Raw genomic sequence first — 23,102 nt, 5'->3', positions numbered from 1 at the left:
TTCGTTTTCGCTGTGGCACTCAACACCAAAGAAAATTCTATTAACTATTGGCTTTACTATATTCGTTTGTCTGCCCTTTTTGGATGAAAATTTCTTCAGAGCAAAGACCCTTAGTTCTGTCTTGTTTGCCATTGCATCCCCAGTCCCCCAAAACAGTGCCCACACATAGGAGGTACTCCGTAAGTCTGCTGGAATAAAGACACCGTGCCACGGAGCTCCCGGTATTCGGTTTGTACACACAACAGACAGGGATACCTGGTCTACAGCAGAGAAGGTTCAGGCCTCCAGGAGCTTGTGTCAAGAACCCTGACCTGGTGGGGAGTGGGGTGGAGGCTCTCCTGTCTCCTACACCCCTATCTGCCTCTGCCTCCAGCATCCTTCCTTGGTTTTTCCACTCTTGAGACTCCACAGTCCGGGAGTCTGAAACCTCGGTGTTCTTATCCCTACTTGGGCTAAACAGAGATAGATGTTCAGACCGAAGGGTGGATGGGGGAAGTAGGGTGAGGCAGACATAAGATACAAGATATAGTGAAGGTCTGAGGTCCCCTGGCAGGACCCAGGTGCCCGCTGCGGCGGGGTGGGGCAGCGGCTGAAGGGTGGGTCGGTGGGTGAGACCCTTGGCTCCGCCCCCCCCGGCGCCGTGGTAGGTAGAAGCTGAGCGCGGTGATTGTGATTGTGGCGTGGTGGTGCGAGGACACCCCATCTGCGACCCCGAGGCGTCGCGTGTCAGCTGTCCTCTGGTGCGGGTCTGGACCCGCACACAGTCCTGATGTGCAGCCGATCCCAGGCTGAAATGGAGCAGGAGGCCGAGAGGCTGAGCCAGTGGCAGGAGGCTCAGCACCAGCTCGTGCAGGTGAGTCCAGAAGTCAGCACCAGGGCCGGCGTGGAGGTTGGGGGGGGGGGCGGGGGGGGATGGATGAAGGCTGGCGGTGGAGGGAAGCACATATCTGGGGCATTAGAAGTATGAGGGACGGAGTTGGGAAGGGGGTGGGGATGGGAGATCGAGGACACAAATCATGTGTCATTTATGCAATTAATATCCATCGAGCATTAGCAGCTCTGCTGGGAGCTGGGGGTTAAAAAAAAGGTCCAGGTAACTCGTGTGGAGGGACTTGAGTATCCAGGAAAGAAGACAAAGTTAGGAAGTCAGCGGGGAGCAGGCAGGGAGGAAAAAATTACTAAGTGGCAATACTTTGCCAAGGCCCTGGGAATACAATGGTGAGCTCACTATAAGATATTATACCATTTTATTAATAAATCGCTGAATGATTGCAAGTGTGCAAATTACTATGAAGAAGAACAGGTGCCACAGGAGCAAATAGCAGAGGTGTTTGAGTTGATTTAGGAGGTTGAGAAGACAGCTGAGGATTTGGTTTGGGACTGAGAAACTGGTTAGGTCAAGGGTTTGCAGGGCCTGAGACCAGAGACAGTATGCCTCTATGTTGGAGGAAATGAAAGATGGACAGAGACCAAGGCCAAGAGAGTGATGAGAGCATGGCCCAAGGGGAGGGAGGCAGGGATTCCCCGACCTTACTGAGATCATGCAGGGGGCTTCAGCCAGTAGGAAGCCACTGAGGATTTTAAATGTGATCAGTTATGATTAGATTTGCATTTTGTATAGAGTGCCCTGGTGGAGAAGGGGGAATTCAAGGCAATAGTTAGAAAGGTACTGGGATAATCCAAGTGAGAACTAAAATGGCAGCCTAACTAGGGAGGTGAGAGTGGAGACAGACAAAACCAGATAGATCCTGGACATATTTTGGAGGGAGACACTGCAGGAATTGGTAATTACTCAGATCTATGTGGTGAAGGAGCCATCCAGCACACCTTACCAGGTTTCTGGCTTGCATGGTGGGCAACAATAGGGACATTTTCTGAGAGAGCAAAGGATGGGAGGGAACCAGCTTGTTTTGTTGTTGTTTTTAAACCCCTTTGGTTGGGTGAGTGGAATGAATGGGAGTTTTAGATACAGTCTGTTGAAGTGCCTTTGGGCTATCCAAATGGACTGAGCATTGGGCAGCTGGAAGATTCAGGAGAAGTCTGCCCTGAAGCTACTGGTTTAAGAATAAGTGGAATATAAACCAAGATGGATCATTAGCCTGAGAAAGATTGACTAGAAATTTGTAGGTGAGGGAAACCAGTAGAAGAGATGGAGGAGGAGGGAGGGCCAGGGAGGAGGGAAGGAGAAAAATCCAGCAAGTGTGACAATGTGTTCTTAAGTCCAAGGGAGGAAAACATTTCAAGAAGAGTATGGCCAGTAGTCTCAGGAGCTCCTGAGAGGCCAAACAAGAAGGGATCTGACAAGTGTTTGGACTTAGTAGAGACAATGAAGGTCATCAATGACCTTTGTGAAAGCTGTTTCTGTGATGAGATGGGGGCCATATGGAATTTGGGAATAATAAAGCAAGGTAGTGATAAAGGCGTCTTTTTTAGACATCTCCAAAGAAGTTTGCCTGTGAAGGATCAGGAAAATGAAAGAGGGCCATCACTGAGAGGGAGGAAAAAGGGGCTGGGCACCCCAGAAATACTCATCCAATAGACAGTGATCTGGGGCCTATTATGTGCCTACTTTATGCTAGTTGCATATAGTGGTAAATAAAACAAGATAGGATCTCCTCAGCCCTTCTAGAGGTAAAAAAAATTATTTTCAGGGCACCTGTGTGGCTCAGTCAGTTGAGCATCCGAATCTTTTAAAAAAAAATTTTTTTTTTAATGTTTTTATTTTTGAGACAGAGACAGAGACAGAGCATGAACAGGGGAGGGTCAGAGAGAGGGAGACAGAATCCAAAGCAGGCTCCAGGCTCTGAGCTGTCAGCACAGAGCCGGACGCGGGGCTCAAACTCACGGACTGAGTGATCATGACCTGAGCCGAAGTCGGACGCTTAACCAACTAAGCCACCCAGGCGCCCCGAGTGTCTGACTCTTGATCTCCACTCGGGTCATGATCTCACAGTTTGTGTGTTTGAGCCCCTTATTAGGCTCTGATCTGACAGCATGCAGCCTGCTTGTGTTTCTCTCTCTCCCTCTCTTTGCCCTTCTTCTTATGTCATGTGCACTCTCTCTATTTCTCAAAAATAAATATTTTAAAAGAATAAAAAAAATGTTTTCTTCCATAGTCAAAACATTTTCAAAACTACCAAAATTTATTATTTCTTAATATCATCTTGCATGTAATTCTTGTTCAAATTCCCCTACAACTTGTTCAAGTTCTCCCTAAAGTGTCCTTAATGCTAATATGTCCAAACGAGGATCCAATTTAAGACCACACACTGCATCTAGTTGTTACATCTCTTGAGTTTCTTTGAAATTAGAATAGTTTTCTTTTTTCCTGACTGGCTTTCCATCTTTCACAATCCTCATTTTGTTTTATAGACAAAATCCTTCTTCTGGATTTATCAGATTGTTTTCTCATGGTATAATTTAGTTTGATATTCTATCTCTTGCATCACCTCTAAATTGGAGATAGACCTTAACGTTTAATTGCATTCCTGATTTTTGGTGAGAATGTCTCAAAGACACAATGGGCTCCATCCTCATCAGGAGACATATCTGGCTTCCCCACATCGGGGGGATGCTAGAATTAGGATAGTGAAAAGCCTGGTTGATCTCATCTCTCTTTTCAAACTTAACATTTAGCCTTGTGGTCAGAAAGTAATCCATGTTATATGTTTCCTCAGATACATCCAAATGTCCAGTTCCCCACCAATCATCCACCTAATGGTGTCAACCAAATATTAATTTTTCCTTAAAAGTTTCATTAAGGGTCAGGGGCGCCTGGGTGGCTCAGTCGGTTAAGCATCCGACTTCGCCTCAGGTCACGATCTCACGGTCCGTGAGTTCGAGCCCTGCATCAGGCTCTGGGCTGATGGCTCGGAGCCTGGAGCCTGCTTCCGATTCTGTCTCCCTCTCTCTCTGCCCCTCCCCCGTTCATGCTCTGTCTCTCTCTGTCCCAAAAATAAATAAACGTTAAAAAAAAAATTTTTTTTTTAAATAAAAAAAAGTTTCATTAAGGGTTGTAAAAGAATTTCCATTCCCACCATTCCTTCTACATTCATTAGTGTGCGTTCTTCTGTAAAATAGGATTTTTCTTAAACCCCTGGGATCTTTTTTCAGTGATTTTGAAGAAGTTTCCTCCCGGAAAGATAATAAATGATTAATTCTTTCTTCAACTTACGATGTTCAAAGCTTCTGTTAAAACCAACAGTCATTATTCTTCTTGATTCTCAAGCTGTCACAAATTTGGCCAGTGGGAACCCCTTCTGTGTCCTTTTTTAGACATTTAAAAAAGGGGTGGTAAAATCTACATCCATGTTTAAGTGTATAGTTAGTGGCATTAATCATATTCATGTTACTGCGCACCCATCACCACTATTAATCTCCACAGCTTTTTTCAGCTTCCCAAACGGAAGCTCTTTAACCAATAAAAAGTAGCTTCCTAATTCCATCCCCCATCCCCACCCCAAATCCCTACCAGGCAACCACCATTCTACTTTCTGTCTCTTGGAGAGCTCTGAATCCTAACCACTAGACCACCAGGTTCTGTTTCTTTGATTTTGACTTCCTTAAATACCTCATATAAATGGAATCATACATTCTTTGTCCTTTTGTGACTAGCTTATTTTACTTAGCTTAATGTCTCACAGGCTCATTTGTGTTGATTTCCTTTTTTTTTCTTTTTTGTAAATGTTTGTTTATTTTGAGAAACAGTGTGTGCACACAGGCCCTCGTGAGCTGGGGAGGGGCAGAGAGGGAGAGAGAATCCCAAGCAGGCTTCTTGCTGTCAGCGCAGGGCCCTATTGCTGGCTCGATCCCACAACCATGAGATGATATTGACCTGAGCTTGATAACCCACGGAGCACCCCAGTCACCCCTCCTTTTTTTAAGACTGAATAATATTCCAATGTATGCGTATGCCACACTTTGTTGATCCATTCATCTGTAAATGGATGCTTGGGTTGCTTCCACGTTTTGGCTACTGTGAATGATGGTGCCCTGGACATGGGTGTACAAATATTTATTTCGGTCCTTGCTTTCAGTTCTTGTAGGTATATACCAGAAGTGGAGTTGTTGCATCATATGGTAATTTTATGTTTAATTTGTTGAGGGAATGTCATACTGGTTTCCACAGTGGCTGCACCATTTTACATTCCTACCATCAGTGTGCGAGGATTCCAATTTCTCCATATCTTGCCAACACTTTGGGTGTGGTTTTTTTGTTTTTGTTTTGATAAAAATCATTTTAAATGGGTGTGAAGTGACATCACATTGTGGATTTGATTTGCATTTCCCTAATGATTAGTTATGTTGAGCATCTTTCATTTGTTTATTACCCGTTTGTTTATCTTTGGAGAAAAGTCTAGTTAAGTCCTTTGCCCATTTTTTTTATTTTTTTTTTTATTTTTGGGACAGAGAGAGACAGAGCATGAACGGGGGAGGGGCAGAGAGAGAGGGAGACACAGAATCGGAAACAGGCTCCAGGCTCCGAGCCATCAGCCCAGAGCCTGACGCGGGGCTCGAACTCACGGACCGCGAGATCGTGACCTGGCTGAAGTCGGACGCTTAACCGACTGCGCCACCCAGGCGCCCCCCTTTGCCCATTTTTGAATTGGGTTTTCTCTATGTTAAATTTTAGGAGCTCGCCATCTTTTCTGGATAAAATCTCTATTAGATATGTGATTTGTGGGGTGCCTGGGTGGCTCAGGTGGTTAAGCGTCCGACTTTGGCTCAGGTCATGATCTCGAGGTCCATGAGTTCAAGCCCCGCCATTGGGCTCTGTGCTGACAGCTCAAAGCCTGGAGCCTGCTTCAGCTTCTGTGTCTCCCTCTCTCTCAGCCCCTCCCCTGCTCGCACTCTGTCTCTTTCTCAAAAATAAATAAATATTAAAAAATTTATTAAAAAAAAGATATGTGATTTAAAAATGTTTTATCCCATTCTGTGGGTTGCCTTTATACTCTGTTGATGGTGTCTTTTGATGCACAAAAGGTTTTAATTTGATGAGGCCCAACTTTATCTCTCTTTTTCTTTTGTGGCCAGTGCCTTTAGTGTTATATCCGAAGAATCATTGCCAGATCCATTGTTATGAAGCTTTTCTCCTATGTTTTCTTCTAAGAGTTTTAGTTTAGCTCCAACGTTTAGTCTTTCACCCATTTTGAATTGTTGATTGTGGTATTAAGTAAGGGCCCTTCATTCTTTTGCATGTGGATATCCAGGTATACCAGCACCCTTTATTGAAAAGGCTGCCCTTTCCCCCATTAATGGTCTTGGCACCCTTATTGAAAATCATTTGACCATATGGGTAAGGGTTTTCTCTGGGCTCTATTCCTTTCTGTTGGGAATAAGTCTATGCTTAATGCCAATATCACATTTGTTCTTGTTTTTGTTTTTTACTTTTTTTAAGTTTATTTAAGTTTATTATGAGAGAGAGAGCACGTGTGTGTGTGTGTGTGTGTGTGTGTGTGTGTACATAAGCAGGGAAGGAGCAGAGAGAGAGGGAGACAGAATCCCAAACAGTCTCCACACTGTCAGCCTGGAGCCCAGACTCTGGGTTTAATCTCACAACTGTGAGATCATGACTTGAGACAAAATCAAGATTCGGACGCTTAACCTACTGAGCCACCAAGGTGCACCAATGCCAAGAATATACTGTTTTGATGCCTTGTAGCTTTGCAGTAAATTTTGAATCAGGAAGTGTAAATTCTCCAATTTTGTTCTTTTTCAAAGATTGCTTTTGGCTTTTTGGGGTCCCTTGAAATTCCATATGAATTTTAGTGGGTAGATTTTTCTATTCTTGCAAAAAATGGGATTTTGTAAGGATTATATGGAATCTGTAGATTGCTTTGGGTAGCATTGACTTCATAACTAAAAGTCCTCCAATCCACGAACATTAAGGTGTTTCTCCATTATGTTTTTAATTTATTTCAACAATGTTTTTTGTAGTTTTCAGTGGTTAAGTTAATCTTCTTAGCTATTTCTAAGTATTTCTTTTTGATGCTATTGTAAATTGAATTGTTTTTCTAATTTTTTTTTTACAGATAGTTCATTGTCAGTGTATAGAAACAACTGATTTTTGTGTGTTGAATTTGAATCCTGCTACTTTTGCTGAATTTGTTTATTAGTTCTAACAGGTGTGTGTGTAATCTTTATAATTTTCTACATGTAAGACTGTATCATCTGGGAGCAGATAGTTTTACTTTTCCAATATGGATGCCTTTACTTCTTAAAAAAATTTTTTTTAACGTTTATTTGTTTTTGAGACAGAGAGACAGAGCATGAACAGGGGAGGGTCAGAGAGAGAGGGAGACACAGAATCTGAAACAGGCTTCAGGCTCTGAGCTGTCAGCACAGAGCCCGACGCTCACAGACCGCGAGATCATGACCTGAGCTGAAGTCGGACGCTTAACCGACTGAGCCACCCAGGCACCCCTGGATGCCTTTACTTCCTATGTAATTATTCTGGTTAGAACTTCCAATGCAATGTTAAATAAAAGTGGTAAAAGCCATCCTTGTTGTCTTGATCTTAAAGGAAGAGCCTTCAATCCTTCATCGTGAGTATGATTCTAGCTGTGGGCTTTTCATAAATGCCTATATCAAGTTGAAAGTTTCTTGCTATTCGTTTTTTGAGGGTTTTTTTTTTTTATCATGAAAGTTATTGGATTGTTTCAAGTGTTTTTTCTGCTTTTCCCGCCTCTATTTTACTTTGATTTTCAGATGTTGAATCAGCCTTGCATTCTTGGGATAAATCCTATTTGGTCATGTGATATACTTTGCTTAATATGCTGGTGGATTTGGTTTGCTAATTTTTTGAGGATTTTTTTTTTTGGAGAGGGTATCCATCTTCATAAAAGATGTTGCTCTATTGTTTGCTTTACTTGTGTGATGTGTTTATCTGGCTTTGGTATCAAGGCATGCTAGAACGAGTTAGCAAGTGTTCTCTCCTCTTCAATTTTTTGGAAGAATTTGAGAAGCATTTATATTATTTAAATGTTTAGAATTCACCACGAAGCCATCAAGTTCAGGGTTTTTCTGGGTCCTGGAGGCTTTTGATTGCTGACTCGGCCTCTTTTACTAGTCACAGGTCTGTACAGATTTTCTTTCTCTTCATGATTCAGTGTTGGTAGGTTTTGTCTTTTTGGGAATTTATCTATTTCATTTAGGTTATCCAAACTGTTGGCATAAAATTGTTCATAGTGCTCTTATAATCTTTTTCATTTCTGTAAAATTGATAGTAATGTCCTCACATATTTTTCTTGGTCAATCTAGCTAAAGGTTTTGCAATTTTGTTAATCTCTCCAAAGAACTAACTTTTGGTTTCTTTGATATTTTTCTAATATTTTCTTCCTTATACCAGCTTTAGGGTTAGTTTGTTCTTTTTCTAGTTCCTTAAGGTGTAAAGTTAGGTTGTTCATTTGAGTTTTTTTTTTTTAATTATAAGCATTTATAATGCTTATTTTTATTTTTTAAATATTTTTAATTTTTTTTAAATATTTATTTATTTTTGAGAGAGAGAGCATGTGAACAGAGGAGGGGCAGAGAGAGGGAAACAGAGGATCCAAGAAGGTTCTTTGCTGTCAGCACAGAGCCCAACGCGGAGCTCTAATTCACGAACTGTGAGGTCATGACCTGAGCCAAAGTCAGACGCTTAACTGACTAAGCCGCCCATGCATCCCGAAATTCCCTTTTTAAGAGGGACATTGTATATAATATTTCCTATTTAAATTCAGCATTATTTTTACTTCTCTGATTTTTATAATAGAATTTTTCATTTTCTGAAAATCCTGATTTCTCACAATATTGTTTTAAAGCGATTTTATCATGGAAAGTAACACTCAAACAGAAAAGTGCATTTAAGTAAGTGTACAGCTTAATGAATTATTACAAAGTGAAGACCTCTGAAACATTGCCACCACCATAGCAGCTCCTCCAATGCCCCTTATCATTGTCCCCTCCCTCCCCTCTAATATAACTTGTAGCCCATTATCTGTACATAACTTCTTTGAATTCCTCTATTTCTGCTCTGTGATGTTTCTGTAATTGGTGTAAAAGCTGAAATTGCTTTCTTAAATTTGCTTTCTTTGTGTGTGTGTGTGTGTGTGTGTGTGTGTGTGTGTGTTTGAATGTTGCTCATTTTTCCTTGCTCTGTGGCAATATTTTTTCTGGTGAATTTTTTTTCTTTTTGAGAAATTACAATCATTAATTTCTGTTTTGGTGTTTAAGTGTCTTTTATGGATACTGTATTTTTTACTTATGCATTGTTTTTCATATTTGAATGGATTGGTCTTTTCTGGACTGTTCCAGTGGATGAATAGATGGGAGATGGTGGGGTTGCTTTTCCAGTTTCTCAGCTCAAGAACTATCTCTAATGCTACAGTAATGGGCAGCTTTAAAAAAATATGACTCTTGGATCCTGTCCTGTTTCTACCACCATTATCTTCCTTTCTTTCCTTCACACCAGTTAGTCACCAAGGAATACTGCCTCGGACTTCCAAGCCAGTCCCCCACCATTGTTAAAAGTCTGCCTCTTTTCCTTCCTTCCTCCAATGCTTGATCTCAGACTTGTCCACAGCAGTTCCAACTCAGGTGAGACCCTCTTTTGTACGTAAATATTTGCAGGTGGTTTCTAAGTTGTGCTACAGCCATGACCCATCTGAAACTTTGTGGGTTTCTTTAAAACAAATTTTTTTAAATGTTTATTTATTCTTGAAAGAGAGACAGTGCTAGTAGGAGAGAGGCAGAGAGAGAGGGAGACACAGAATCTGAAACAGGCTCCAGGCTCTGAGCTGTCAGCACAGAGCATGACACAGGGCTGGAACCCATGAACTGTGAGATCATGACCTGAGCGGAAGTCGGACACTCAACCGCTTAACGGACTGAGCCACCCAGGCGCTCCTGTGGCTTTCTTATTGTGCTGATTTTGGATGTTCTTTCACCCTCACACTTAAATATAATCTTTGAGGGTTTTCTCAGTTTTGCTGAAGGTATAGGTTGTGGAATATTTTATTTGCTTTCTTTGTTGCTTTTCATGAGATAAACAAAAACATGCCAAGGGAAAAAAAATGGCATGAGGCACATCTAGGCTTCCACTGTGCTCCCATCAGCCAGACCTGCATCTCAGAAAGCCCAAACTGGAGAATGGCTTGGAGGCAGGATAATCCAGGCAAGAGATATTGGAGGCCTGGATGAGGGTGGGAAGGAGGGAAAGTGGAACTGGAATTTGAACTAGAGTGAATTTCACCTGACTCTCTCTCTCTTCAAGGATACTGAGAAGTCCATGTCCATCTTGGACATGTCTCCATCTCCTGGAAGCAGTGGAGTGGACGCCTCTTGGAATGACGGCCCATCAGGCACTCAACACTTCCCTCAGTGCACACAGCTGGAGAGGATCCCCTTGGCCTTGACTGAGGCACCCAGGCAGAATGCAAGTGATATGGGGCAACAGTTCAGTATGTTGCTGCCAGAGCATGGCGTGAGCTACTGCTCCCAAGTGATTCACACTCCTTCCCAGATGATTTACTGTGAGGGGATGTCTCCCTCCCAGCCAGGAATGATGATTTTCAAGAGGTCCCAGATGATGGCCTTAGGAGAACCCAGTATTCCAGGGATGGCCATGAACTTTTGTAGGAATCTAAGGATGCCCTCCAGTGGTCTACCAGTCTCAGCTCCCAATGGAATCTCCATGATGTCCCACATCAATGCACCCACAATTTCTTATTCTGGCCCACCAACGGTACCTTCTAATAGAGACTCTTTAACACCTAAAATGGTATTGGCCCCAACTATGTCTTCTACTGAGGCTCAGACAATGCTCCCTTCTTTGGCTCAGATGTCACCCCCTAGAGATCCCCATGATTTTAGGATGTGCCCAGCTGGGTCCCCATCATTGCAGGCTTTAAAATCCCAATACTCTCTCATGAGCCAGCCAGCCTCCCCGGAAGACTCCTTCCTACCCAAGCAGCCCATACGAGCTCCACAGCGAGTGGAGTGGAACTCCAGGGCCCAGGAAAGGGCTCCCAGGAGATCCCCAGTTTCAAGGCCTTACTCCTGCCAATATGAGAACTGTGGAAAAGCTTATACTAAGCGCTCCCACCTTGTGAGTCACCAACGCAAACACACAGGTGAATGAGGTGTTAGATAGGAGGGGTAGGGTTGGGCGGGGTGGAGGAGTCTCTGGGCTTTAGATTTGTGCTGGACCACTGGTTTGTAATGCCTTGAGGTTAGCTTGTCATCCTTCAAGTTTGGAGTCAAGCTATATTGGCCCCACCAATTTGCTTTCCCATGGTCCAGTGTGACTGTGTCAAGATCATGGGGACTACTGATGGTGTTGCCTCCTCATTACTTTCCTATGGTTTTCTTTTGGTTTCTCAGCCTTGACTGCTCTTCCTCATAGAGTGAGACTCCTTCCTATGCACCTGCTGGCCTATCGTTAAACTTAATTTCTTCTGTTCCTTGTCACCCCCTTCCCCCAGGTGAGAGGCCTTATAAATGCATGTGGGAAGGCTGTACATGGTCTTTCTTCCGTTCCGATGAGCTTGGACGACATATGAGGATACACACCAGATATCGACCATATAGATGTGATCAGTGCAGCCGACAGTTCATGAGATCTGACCATCTCAGGCAACACCAAAGGACTCATCTGCGGGTGCCAGGATCCCCAGACCCACAGACGAACAATGGGAAAATGGCTTGTCCTCCTGCTCCTGTTCTTTAGGTCAATCTCTCTCTTTATTTTAGCTTCTCCCAGATCCTGCCTGCCTCTGACCAGCTAGTCTCTGAAAGGTGTAGGCTTAGATGAAGACAGAGAAAGATTATGAGGTAGTGTTAAAGCCTATATGAATTCTGGACCCAATCAGAGACTTCTCAAAAACCGTCTTGCATGCCCTCACCTCTCTGGGGCCACCTACTTTTCCTAAGTTTAGCCTCATGGGAAGATGGAGGAAAGTAGGAATTGGAAGCTTTATTAAAAAGCTCTTTATCTTATATCATTCCCCAGCTTAAAACCCTTTAGTGACTCTCTTTTGCCTATGTAAAATCCAACTTCCTTATCTTGGTCTTCTATAGTTTCCAGAGCCAGACTATGCTCAAATCCTGAATTTACCATCTACTAGCCATGTGACCTTGGGAAAGGTCCTTGATCACTTTACCATATTTCCTCTTCTGGTAAATGAGAAAAACAGTATTGGACTGCTTGGGACACTTATGTACAGAATCACATTCTCTCTGGTATTCATCAGCCATAAGCCCAGAGATTGTCTTGTCCTACAGTTTCCAGACTTGCATGGAATGTCCCACTGCAGGACATGGGATCTGGCATCTCAAGTTGCCATTAACAACCCAGAAGTGTGCAGGAGTTAATGCTCTTGGAATAACATTTGACTAACGGAAGATGGGAGAGAGTCAGGCAGATAAATTCCTTCTTCCCTCTCTTTCCTCAATTGCCACAAGGCACTCTTTCCCCAAAATGTACAGCCAATGGGGAGACCTCCCATGTAGCCAATGGACACACCTATGGTGTTTCCTCAAGGCTTGTCATGAAGCAGGACCCAACTGCTATCAATTTGCATTACCACTAGTTCTCCCTGCCTTGCTTCACTTTACTTAGTGCCCAGGGTTTGCAGTTCTCAAATAAAACATCAGCACTTAGTTCTTGTTTTAGGCTCTGTTTTCTGGGTAACTTGGGGGTGGAGTACATTAGACTGGGGCAGAGAAGGAAGAGCTCTATTGTAACTTCCCCTCCTCCCTTCACTGAGACCAGGTACGTGGACTACCAAATACCAGGTATTAAAGGCCCTGTCCTACCTCATTCTTCCCCTAGGGCTGAGAGCATAATGACCCTCCTGGATACTCAGATAGTTTTGAACCTCCGTTTCTGGACTTCTCAGCTAGCCATTACACTGACCAGCAAGCTAATAAAAAGGAACTTGCCCAAACTCTCAGGTGGCAGAACTGGGATCCCAACCAGAATCTCTCTACTCTCTGGGACGCCTGGGTGGCTCGGTCGGTTAAGCGTCTGACTTCAGCTCGGGTCATGATCTCACAGTCCGTGAGTTCGAGCCCCACGTCGGGCTCTGTGCTGACAGCTCAGGGCCTGGAGCCTGTTTCGGATTCTGTGTCTCCCTCTCTCTGACCCTCCCCTGTTCATGCTCTGTCTCTCTCTGTCTCAAAAATAAATAAACGTTAAGAAAAGAATTAAAAAATAAATAAATAAATGTCCTCTTTCCAAGGGGATATTAAAAAAAAAAAAAAAAAGAATCTCTCTACTCTAGAGATGATACCTTCTGCTGATATTGCCAAGCACTTCCAGGAGATGGCCACAGAGAGATGAATCAGGTCCAGTTCCTGTGGCCAAGGGGCCATCTTGCTCTAGGGCAGAGAAGTCCACCTAAGTGAGGTGGCCATGGAGAGGGGGAGCACTTAAAGGGGAGGATCAGAAAGGCTATCTGGGGGAGGTGACCCTTGAGCTCAGTGAGTATATGTAACATCTAGTAATCCCTATTGTTGTAATAAATTAAGCAGGTGAATGAAGAGGAAAGAATTCCAGACAGAATGCTGGACCAACACAACTGCTCAGAGGAGAGTCAACCTGCAAGCTTCCATTCATTTGGCCAATGTTCTTTGAGCCCACTACAAAGAGCATCACAGCTGTGGGGACTCATGGTGAGGGGCACAGAGACAATGGAAGGGTGTGTCAGGGAAGAAAAACTTCTCAAAGAGGTGCCTGAGTCAGACGCGAAGAGCTTGTGGAGGTTAGCTAACCTCCAATTTCCTGGACGTCTACCCTTGGCCATGCCCTGTGTTGGACACTAAGGACTCAGAGCATGACAGTGCCTTGCAGTGGAGCATAAAAACCACAGATAAACATTCTGAAGTCACTTAATGTTGCCATGGAGAGGAGCCAAACTTCTGTGGGCTCAAATTTATCTGGGCATTGTGGAAGTCCCACAGATTTGGTGACACCTGTCATCCCCATCCCCACCCTGACCCCTTCCTGCATGGCCACCTTGGTCTGTTCCCCTAATGGCCCCAGCGTACCTGGTCTAGGCATCCAGGTGCCCTCTACCCAAACTCTGAGGGGAGTAGGCATGATAAATAAGGGCAGGGGGTGCTTGTTTGTGCCCCAATGACTTACCCCAGGTCTCAAGTGCCTGAAATCTCTTAAATTCCCACCTGGGCACTAGGTCCCTTCTGTGAAGTGGAACATCTCAAGCTCAATGGGCCAGGGCTGGTCTCCATACCCTGCCCCACCTGGCTTACACTTATCCCTGCCGGAAAGGTCAGCAGGCCAGATTGCTTGTTGGGCCTCAAGAGAGAGAGGTCTGTTGATGACCCATCACTCTCATCAAGGAATGGAACTGAGAGGAGCCAGAGTGGGCAGGGGTGTGCCACATACACTACATTGGTGGGCAAAACAGGTCCCTGCCCCTGTGGAGATCACAATCTAGTGGAGGAAGGACATAGAAATGGATGGAATGCGGTGAGGACAAATATCAGGGACTTGCTGTAATAGGACAAGGGGGCTCCCTCAGGAAATGTGGTTTGAGCTCAGAGGTAAGGACTAACTGGGAGTTAGGCAGGTGAGGAGGTGATTGGAAGAGAAAATTCAGTCTCTCTTTTATTTAGAGGTTACCTTATGGCAAGCCTTGGCTAAGCCTTTCTTGGTATTATCTTATTCAACACTGGGCAGCATAGTGGGTGGGGTAAAGACCTTGTGGGCTCCCAAGTAAGACGTAGATTTTGAATCCTGCCTCTGCCATTTCCTGGCTGTGTGGCCTTGGGGAAGTTATTTATCTCTGCACCAGACAGCAAGGGGCAAGATTCAAGCTAAGGAGGATTCAAGGGGACACCTTCAAGCTAAAGAGAGAATTAGTTACATTGAAAAGGTTTCTTCTGCTTAAGGGAGAGGGAGTGATTTCAGTGTTCCAGGTGAGAGTGGAAGGTGCTTGGGCAGGGTGTGGCAGTGTGGCTGGAGAGTAGCAGAAAGATTTGCAAGAAAATCAACCTAGGTGATAGCTGGATCAAGGATGACTCCTGGTTTATAGCTTGTGTTATAAGTGACACAGAAGGAGAATGAATGAAATTCATTTAAATTATTTTTCTATTTTTAAATTGTTGATGTCTCATGCAAAAAATAGTTTGCTTATATAATTTAAAGTAATAACTTATTTGCCCTTATACCACCTTTGAAGCCTCTGTGTTCCCCACTGACCACATTCCTCATCTTCTGCAGAGGCTCCTGAAGTTTGGTTAATCTTGTGTTTGCTTTTCTTTGTTTTTAAACCATATGTATACGGCTCTTAAACCATAGAGTGATTTGTTTTATGTGGTTTTGAACTTCATTTATTCTGTTTGGGGTTCATTGAGCATCTTCAATGTACAGGTTTATAGTCTTAGTGAAATTTGGAAATTTTTTGGCCATGTTTTATCAATTTTTTGCCCCCCCTTCTTTTTCCTCCTGACACACAATCTGCCTATATAATAGACTATGTGATATCATCTCACAGGCCACTGATGCTCTGTCCATCTTTTTTTTCAGCCTTTTCGTTCTCATTTTAGATGTCTTCAAGCCAACTGCTCTTTTCTTCTGCCATGTAATCTGCTATCAGTTTTTCAGGTTCTCTACTTTCCGTCTCTAGAATTCCATCTTGGATCTTTAGAAATCTATTTCTATCCTTAACATGCTCAATTTTTCTCTTCCTTATGAAGCATAGTTAAAATAGCTGTTCGAATGTCCTCAGATGCTATGTCCCATCATATTTGTCATTTCTGAGTCTGTAATGATTGATTTTTCTCTTGATGGTTGTCCTTAATTTCCTGCTTCTTTGAATAGCTGATAATTTTGTACTGGATGCCAGATATTTGTGAATTTACATTGTCGGTTGCTGGATTTCATATTATTCCTTTACATATTGTTGGTTTTTATTTCTGGCATGCATTTTACTTTTTTGGAGTTAGTTGGAGCTCTTGGAGCCTCTTGGAGGTTTACTTTTTTTTTTTCCTTAGGGAATTTTTATTTATTTAATTTATTTAGTTTTTAAAGTTTATTTATTTTGATAGAGAGCACAAGTGAGAAAGGAGCAGACAGAGAGGGAGGGAGAGAATCCCAAGTAGGCTCCACACTGAAGTGTGTGTGTGTGTGTGTGTGTGTGTGTATACACATCCTCTTTATACATTCATTTATCAATGGACACATGGTTTGCTTGCATACCTTGTGCTGTTAATAATGTTGCAATATACATAGGTATGCATATATCTTTTCGAATTAGTGTTTTCATTTCCTTTATGTAAATACCCAGTAGTGGAATTACTGGATCATAAGGCATTTAAAAAAATTTTTTTTATGTTTATTTATTTTTGAGAGAGAGCGTAAGTGGTAGGGGCTGAGAGAAGGAGACAGAGGATATGAAGTGGGCTCTGTGCTGAGAGCAGTGAGCCCAATATGGGGCTCGAAGTCGAAAACTGTAAGATCATGATCTGTGCCAAAGTCAGATGCTTAACTGGCATCCTGACATTTTTATTTTTAATTAGAGGACCCTCCATACTGTTTTCCGTGGTGGCTGTACCAACTTATTCCCACCGACAGTGCACGAGGGTTCTTTTTTCTCCACATCCTCGCCAACATTTGTTATTTTTTGTCTTTTTGATTCCAGTCATTCTGACAGGAATAGGTGATATATCATTTTGGTTTTGATTTCCATTTCTCTGATTAGTAATGTTGAGTGTCTTTTCATGTGTTGGTCATTTGTGTGTCTTCTTTACAAAAATTTCTATTCAAGTCCTCTGCTCATTTTAAAATCAGATTATCTCTCTAGGGTTGAAAGTTGTATAAGTTCTTTATATATTTTGGATATCAGCCCCTTATTAGATATATAACTTGCAAATATCTGGGAGAATAATGTTTTTTAAGTAGCAATGTAGTGAGATCCTAAGGTAGGTGGGATGGGGAGAATAAATTCTAAGGTAGGGATGGGTTGGGATGTCTTCACAAGGCAGAGATGTGGCAGGATGTGAAGGCAAGCAGAAAAGAGAGCTTCTTGGAGGACGTGGAGGATGTAGGGGAGCTCCCAGATTATGAAGGAGTTTCAGAGAGTACAGTGGGCTACTTTGGGAGGGAGCTTGGAGGAAGGATGGGAAATAAAAGATAAAATAATGGAAGGCTTTCCGAAGGTCTTTGGCAATTGTCTGTGTTAGAACTTGTATTATATTTATTCTTGTTCGTTCATCAAAAAATTTACTGGGTGTCTCCTGGGTGTCCAGGGGCTCAGTGATGGGAATATAGTGGCCAAGTGGTCAACTAGACCTCAGCTCCTCCTGGAACTCTAAGCTAAATGCAGGAGAGGCTGACTCAGAAACAGATGATCACAATTGCATTTGGAAAGCCCATCTTGGTTGCCTTGGGTGGAGAATGGATGGATTATTCTGGGCTGAAGAGTATGCAACTGCATTTGGGTAAGGCAGATAGCAGTCCACACAGTCAAGCAGACTGTTGAGGAATGGTTGGGATAAGAAATGTGAGCTGAAAAGAACTTCTGACTTAATTCCATAGGTCACATCCTAACCCCCAGCTGCAACCTCTGGTGTCCGGCTCTGTTGACAGCTTACCCTGTGCTGGGTGCATTTGATGATGATCCTGCTTTTGCCAAGAAGGTGCTGGGGGCTGCCTGGCTTGAGGCTCCGGGGCTGCAGCTAATACCCTCCCAAAGGCAACTTCCCTGGGCCAGGTCTGGGTCCAGAAGAGAACAACCCCTCCTCTATCTGGGCTGGTGTAGAATTCAGCCATCCTTCACAGACTGGAGAGACCATTTTTAAAGAGAATCCTAGGTTCTGGGGAATAGGGGATGGAAGGCACCTATAGAATGAAGCCCTGAACAGGTACGGAAACGGTGTGAGGGGTTGAGTGGGGGAGGGATAGGAGGGATGACACGTAAATAGGGTCTTAGAAGACACTGGAACATCGATTCCACTCCTACATGTAATGTAGCAAGAATGCCTTTTCCAATAAATCTTTCTCTGCATTCATTCGTTCACTCAATTCTCACTGACTCACACCTCAGGCAACGAATCATACTTTTACTTGTGTGTTGAGATAAAAGATAAAACAAGGCCTCTAACTTTGTTTTCTCTTTCCTTTCTTTCCTCCTTTTCCTTTGCCTGGTCCGTTGAAAACATTTTAAGTAGATAATATATGCATGTAGCGCAAAATTCAAAAGCCAGGACATGTTATTTGGCAAAAGGTCCTAATGCTCTTGAACCTCTCTCCTTGGAAGTGATGCTATTTTTTTTAATGTGCCTTCCAGACCCATCTGTAATACATAAACAGCAGATTATACACACTGTCGAGTCTCTTGCTACCTTCGCTTATCAGTACATCTTGGAGACTTTTGTGTAAGCAAATACAGAACGACTAGAATCTTTTAAATTGATGCACATAATTCCGTCATGTGGATGTGCCATATTTATTTTATCTGTCTTCTATTGTAGGATGCTCAGCCCGCTTGTCATGAAACATTGCTATAATCTTGAGAAAGTTGTTTTCCTTCTAATGGATGAATGTGTTTCCATTGCAATTATAAAGTCTTACTGATTTATTTTATTGCCTTTGGGGGAGCAGTTAAATGAACTTTATTTTAGAGCACTTTTAGAAAAATTGGGATGATTGTATCTAGAGTTCTCCTATACTCCAGACCCGGTTTCCCTTGTTGTTAACATCTTACCTCAGTGTGGCGTATTTGTTACAACTAATAAACCAATACTAATACATGTTCACTAACTAAAGTCTGTACTTTATTTAGATTTCCTTAGTTTTTCCCTAATGTCCTTTTTCTGTTGCAGGATTCCATCTAGGATAGTACATTACATTTAGTTATCATGTCTCTTCTGGCTCCTCTTGGCTGTGACAGTTTCTTACACTTTCCTTTTTTTTTTTTTTTTTTTTTTGGTGACCTTGACAGTTTTGAGGAGCACTGGTCAGATATTGGTAAAATGGTAGAATTCTAATGGTAGAATGCCTCTCAGTTGGGATTTGTTTTTTCGCATGACTTCAGCTAGAGGTAAATAATGTGTTTTTAGGAGGAAGACCACGGAGGTAAAGTATTATTTCCAGTAAATGCACTTAACAGAAGATCCAAGTACACTGTCATAGCCCTTTGGTCTCCTCCTTTCCCACCCCTGTGTGTTGGTAACAGGCCACACATGGCCTTTTCACCTCTTGCCTGCACTGTCACGATAACTGAATAAAGCCTTGATTTTTTACCTTCAGTTTGGTTCCTTGTCCTAATTAATCATCTTGGCATCTGGCACCTCAACAAATTGATGCAGCAAGCCAGTGGCCAACTGAGCACAAAGCTGTTCTGGAAGAATAAAATACCCCGGGGTCCTACGAAGTACTTCCACAGCCATGACAATAGGACTTGGTGAGTGCTGGTGGATTATTTACAGAAACTTTTCAGTTCTCAAGGGAACCATTGGTTCCCTTTAGCCCTCGACTCTCTGGCTGGGCTTGCCCAGTGGGTCACATTAGAAATTCAACAAAGGGAACTCTAAGAAAGCTAGGAAATCAGTTCCCTAGCTACTTCTCATGGTGCTCCAGAAATGGGACCAAAACTGTCAGAGACTCCGCATGCTGAACTGCACCCAATAACTATTGGCTCTAAGTAGTACTTGATGCTAAGGGACATCCTGCAATGTAGATGGTAAAACTGTTAGCCAGACTCAAATTTCCAAGTTTGTCCCAGCTACCCCTGCTGGCACTGGTCACTAGGCCCAGTTAAACCTCTTCATGAGATTGGGTCAATTCACCCATGATACTATCGAAGTCTTTTTTTTTTTTTTTTAAGTTTATTTATTTTGAGAGAGAGAGAGAGTGAGAGCACACCTGTGTGTGCCTAAATGGGAGAGGGGCAGAGAGAATCCCAAGCAGGCTCCATGCTGTCAGCACAGAGCCTGATTCAGGGGTCAGTCTCATGAACTGGAGATCATGACCTGAGCTGAAATCAAGAGACGGATGCTTAACTGACAGTCTAAGACTTAATTGACAAATTCCCACATGTGGAAAAAGCAGCCACTGGCAAGAAAGCAAAGACTGACCAGGAGAAAGAGCAGTGTAAGAGTAATGACCCAGTGCCCTGTCCTGGGCAAGGCCTTTCCAGAAAGATCTCTGAATTTGGTTCCTTGGTGACAGTGTCAAAGGAGGCAATTGGTAGGGCAAGGAACTTAGGGCCTGTGGGGCACCTGATGAGCAGCTCCCTTCTAGTGAGCCTGGAGATGAATGGGAGAGTACCACTAATATTACCTGGACCTGTTGGCATTCAAAAATAAACAAGACTAGGGCACAGGCCCAGGACCCTCTTTTCCCAAGGGGGACCAGAAGCCTTATGCCAAGGTCAAGTTCAACAGGGATGTAGGAGAGAATTGCACTTCTTGGGTCTTTGGCTGCTGGTGCACAGGTGACCATGATCCCTGAAACCCTAGCTCCAGGATGAGGGGGAAACAAAGCTCTACCTCTGGGACCCTTGCCCAAGCCAAGTTTTAAGTGGGTCCTTTGGGTCCCTACAAACTTCTTTTGCTATGGCTCCCACTAGTGAATGTATTATTGGTATAGGAATGTTGTTTACATCTATAGATGATTTGCCTTTACCCCTTTACCCCTCTACCAAATCCCTGATAAGCATGGCTGTATTTTAGTGGGGCATATGGATGAACCTACCCAATTACTTACCAGCGCCTAGTACCATTGTCTATCCAAAACAATATTTGCTGCTTGAGGAAGAAAAAGAAATAACCACTCACATTGCCAATCTCAAGGAAGCCAGAGTTCTATGAGATGATTTCTTCACATTCAATAGACTAGTTTGGTCTGTGCAAAAGGCCTTGGGTATCTGGAGACTTACCATTGATTATAGAAGGTCCAACGCCATAGTCCTGGCAGTACCTGGTATTATGATTGTCACAGAGGCTACTGCCCAAGCTGAAGACACTGGTATACAGCAGCTGCTATTGAAAATGCCAAAAAAAAAAAAAAAAAAAAAAAAAAAAAAAGAAGAAAGAAAGAAAAGAAAAAAAGAAAATGCCTTTTCTAGCATTCCCTCTCTACCCGGATGATTGGGATCAAATTCACCTTTATGTGCAATGCATTGCAATATACCTTTGACGTGCTACTAAAAGGCTACCTAAATTCTCCAGCTATCTGCCATGAATGTGACCTGGAAAAAGTCCTGCTCCTGGAGGGAGCACTAGAGCACTTTGTTAAATTGATGACATCCTCCTGGTGGGTCCACACAAAAGCACCACCCAATAAGAACTGGATGCCTTATTGACCAACATGCAGCCACACACATAGGTCATTAACATAGGTGAGGCACAATGACCCAGCATCCAGTGAAACTCTTGGGCATTATCTGAGAAGGGATGTGATGTCTCATTCCAGAGATGACTACCTTGACAAACAAAGGACACCTAGTGATTGGTGGGCCTCTTTGGCTAACGGTGCTCTCACATAACCAGTGTAGGGGTCTTGGTGGCATCCATCCCCCTGGGTTACCAGAAAGGCTGCTACCTTAGAGTGGGACCTTTAACAAAATGCCTGGAGGCCCTCCAATGGGCCACCCTGGTTGACCTTCCCCTGGGGCTTATAGATCCACATTTGCCTTTGAGTTACAGGTCTCAGCAAACTCTGAGTTCATGGATTATAGCCTATGGCAGAACAGTGCCTTGGGCTGGTTGCACCACTTGGTTTTTGGATCCATAACTCCTCAAGTTGGCCGAAACAAACCACTCTTTATTCATCTGTTAGGGCTTTGCTGGTGCCTCAAGTGCACTAACCTTATTAATGTGGACATTATACATTGCCACAACTGGATTCTACAAGAGCAAAATACCTCCCTAAATGTAAACTCACTCCTGTCGGAGAAGAAGGCAACCAGAACATCTGAGAGAAAAGTGTGGGATCTGCCATCAGAACTATTTTGGCTACAGTGGTGGTGGCCTTCCCTCCACTCACTCTTGCCCTATATAGGCTGTGTGGTTATTCTCACCGTCATCCAATTAGAAAAGGTTGTACATAATCTGTCCTTGATCCTCATTGAGACTATCAATAATACAATCTCAGCCTCAACTCCTTGGCCCAAGTAGTGTTGGCTAACTGTAGAGTCCTTGGCTTCCTGTTGGCCAATCAAGAAGGAGAATCTGTGCAATTGCCAACACTTGGATCAATGAACCTGGCAAAATAGAACAGTCCATTAGGGGGCTTAGACAGAAGGCCTCCTGGCTTTCTAGGGTAGACCCTAATGAGCTATGGATCTTTTTCTGGCTTGGCAGTTGTTGGGGCTCATGGCTATATTCATTCCCTGGGCAGGCCTGCTATTCTACTTAGAGTGACTTTGATCATGTTCCTCAGAATGGTTAAGCAGACTTATCACAATGTCTGGCTCATTTTAGTCAATGATGGGGTTGCCTATGTCTCTTGCTCAGGCCCTGAAAGATCAAGGGGTGGAGCTGAGGAGTCCAGTTCCAGGCCAAATTCCTGTTTGTGATCGTTTAGGCCCAACCATAGCTAGTTATAAGACCTTGCCTGCCAGTCCTCATGGGAAAAAGCTGACCCCTCCCCTACAGCTGACTTGGTGCCAGACAGGTGCACTACAATTTTCTGAAGGGAGTTGCTGTCAAGGAGTCACTGCACAAGCCAGCCCTGCTCTTATGCATATCTGCATTCCCAGCCTGGGCACCTCCATTCAGAGGCCTCTTTCCTGGGGGCCCTGCTGAGGCTTTTTTTTTTTTTTCCTATCTACCTCAGTACTTTTCCAATGCTAGCACTTTCCCCTCTTCCTCCTTCTATTCCTTCCTCCTTCTCTAAAAAGATAGAAGAATCCTTTTGTTTAAGGCAGTGAGAGAATTCCCCCCATCTGCACTGCATGTCCCTTAACCCTTGCCTGGTGCTGTTTCATGGGGAAAGATGGAACACTGGAGAGCTGGCGTCTCTTCTTTTTGCATCTTGCTTGCTCTGTAGAAGGAAGTAAATACAGCCTTGATTGTTACTTTCAGTTGGGCTCATTGTCCTAATTGGCCATCTTGACACCTGATCGCATTCCATTGGGGGATGGGCTCTCACAGAT

The 23,102-nt window shown here is 43.5% G+C and overlaps 1 protein-coding gene across 4 annotated transcripts; it reads left to right on the top strand.

Annotated features, from left to right (window-relative positions):
• Positions 1-701: 701 nt before the first annotated feature.
• On the top strand, positions 702-13,868 carry KLF17 (KLF transcription factor 17). 4 transcript variants are annotated; one of them, XM_049617293.1, is made up of 5 exons: positions 766-853; positions 9,452-9,576; positions 10,253-11,111; positions 11,463-11,638; positions 13,510-13,868. In XM_049617293.1, the coding sequence occupies exons 3-5, from the start codon at positions 10,268-10,270 to the stop codon at positions 13,801-13,803; spliced, it is 1,314 nt and encodes a 437-aa protein (XP_049473250.1). In that variant the 5' UTR covers positions 766-853; positions 9,452-9,576; positions 10,253-10,267; the 3' UTR covers positions 13,804-13,868. The 4 variants fall into 4 exon arrangements, with proteins under 4 accessions (XP_049473249.1, XP_049473248.1, XP_049473252.1 ...); XM_049617292.1 differs by lacking the exon at positions 9,452-9,576 and having other exon boundaries at positions 702-853; positions 13,513-13,868; XM_049617291.1 differs by lacking the exon at positions 9,452-9,576 and having other exon boundaries at positions 702-853.
• The last annotated feature ends 9,234 nt before the right edge of the window (positions 13,869-23,102 follow it).

Source organism: Panthera uncia, assembly GCF_023721935.1.
Source record: "Panthera uncia isolate 11264 chromosome C1 unlocalized genomic scaffold, Puncia_PCG_1.0 HiC_scaffold_4, whole genome shotgun sequence".
Classification (NCBI taxonomy): Eukaryota; Metazoa; Chordata; class Mammalia; order Carnivora; family Felidae; genus Panthera; species Panthera uncia.
The sequence above is the reverse complement of the archived record's forward strand: the minus strand, read 5'-3'. Positions and strand labels throughout refer to the sequence as shown.

Coding starts and splice junctions, on each gene's coding strand:
- KLF17 (XM_049617291.1), top strand. CDS start 770: ATGTGCAGCCGATCCCAGGCTGAAATGGAGCAGGAGGCCGAGAGGCTG. Junction 11,112..11,462: donor TCACCAACGCAAACACACAG/GTGAATGAGGTG, acceptor CCCTTCCCCCAG/GTGAGAGGCCTTATAAATGC. Junction 11,639..13,509: donor ACCAAAGGACTCATCTGCGG/GTGCCAGGATCC, acceptor TAATAAATTAAG/CAGGTGAATGAAGAGGAAAG.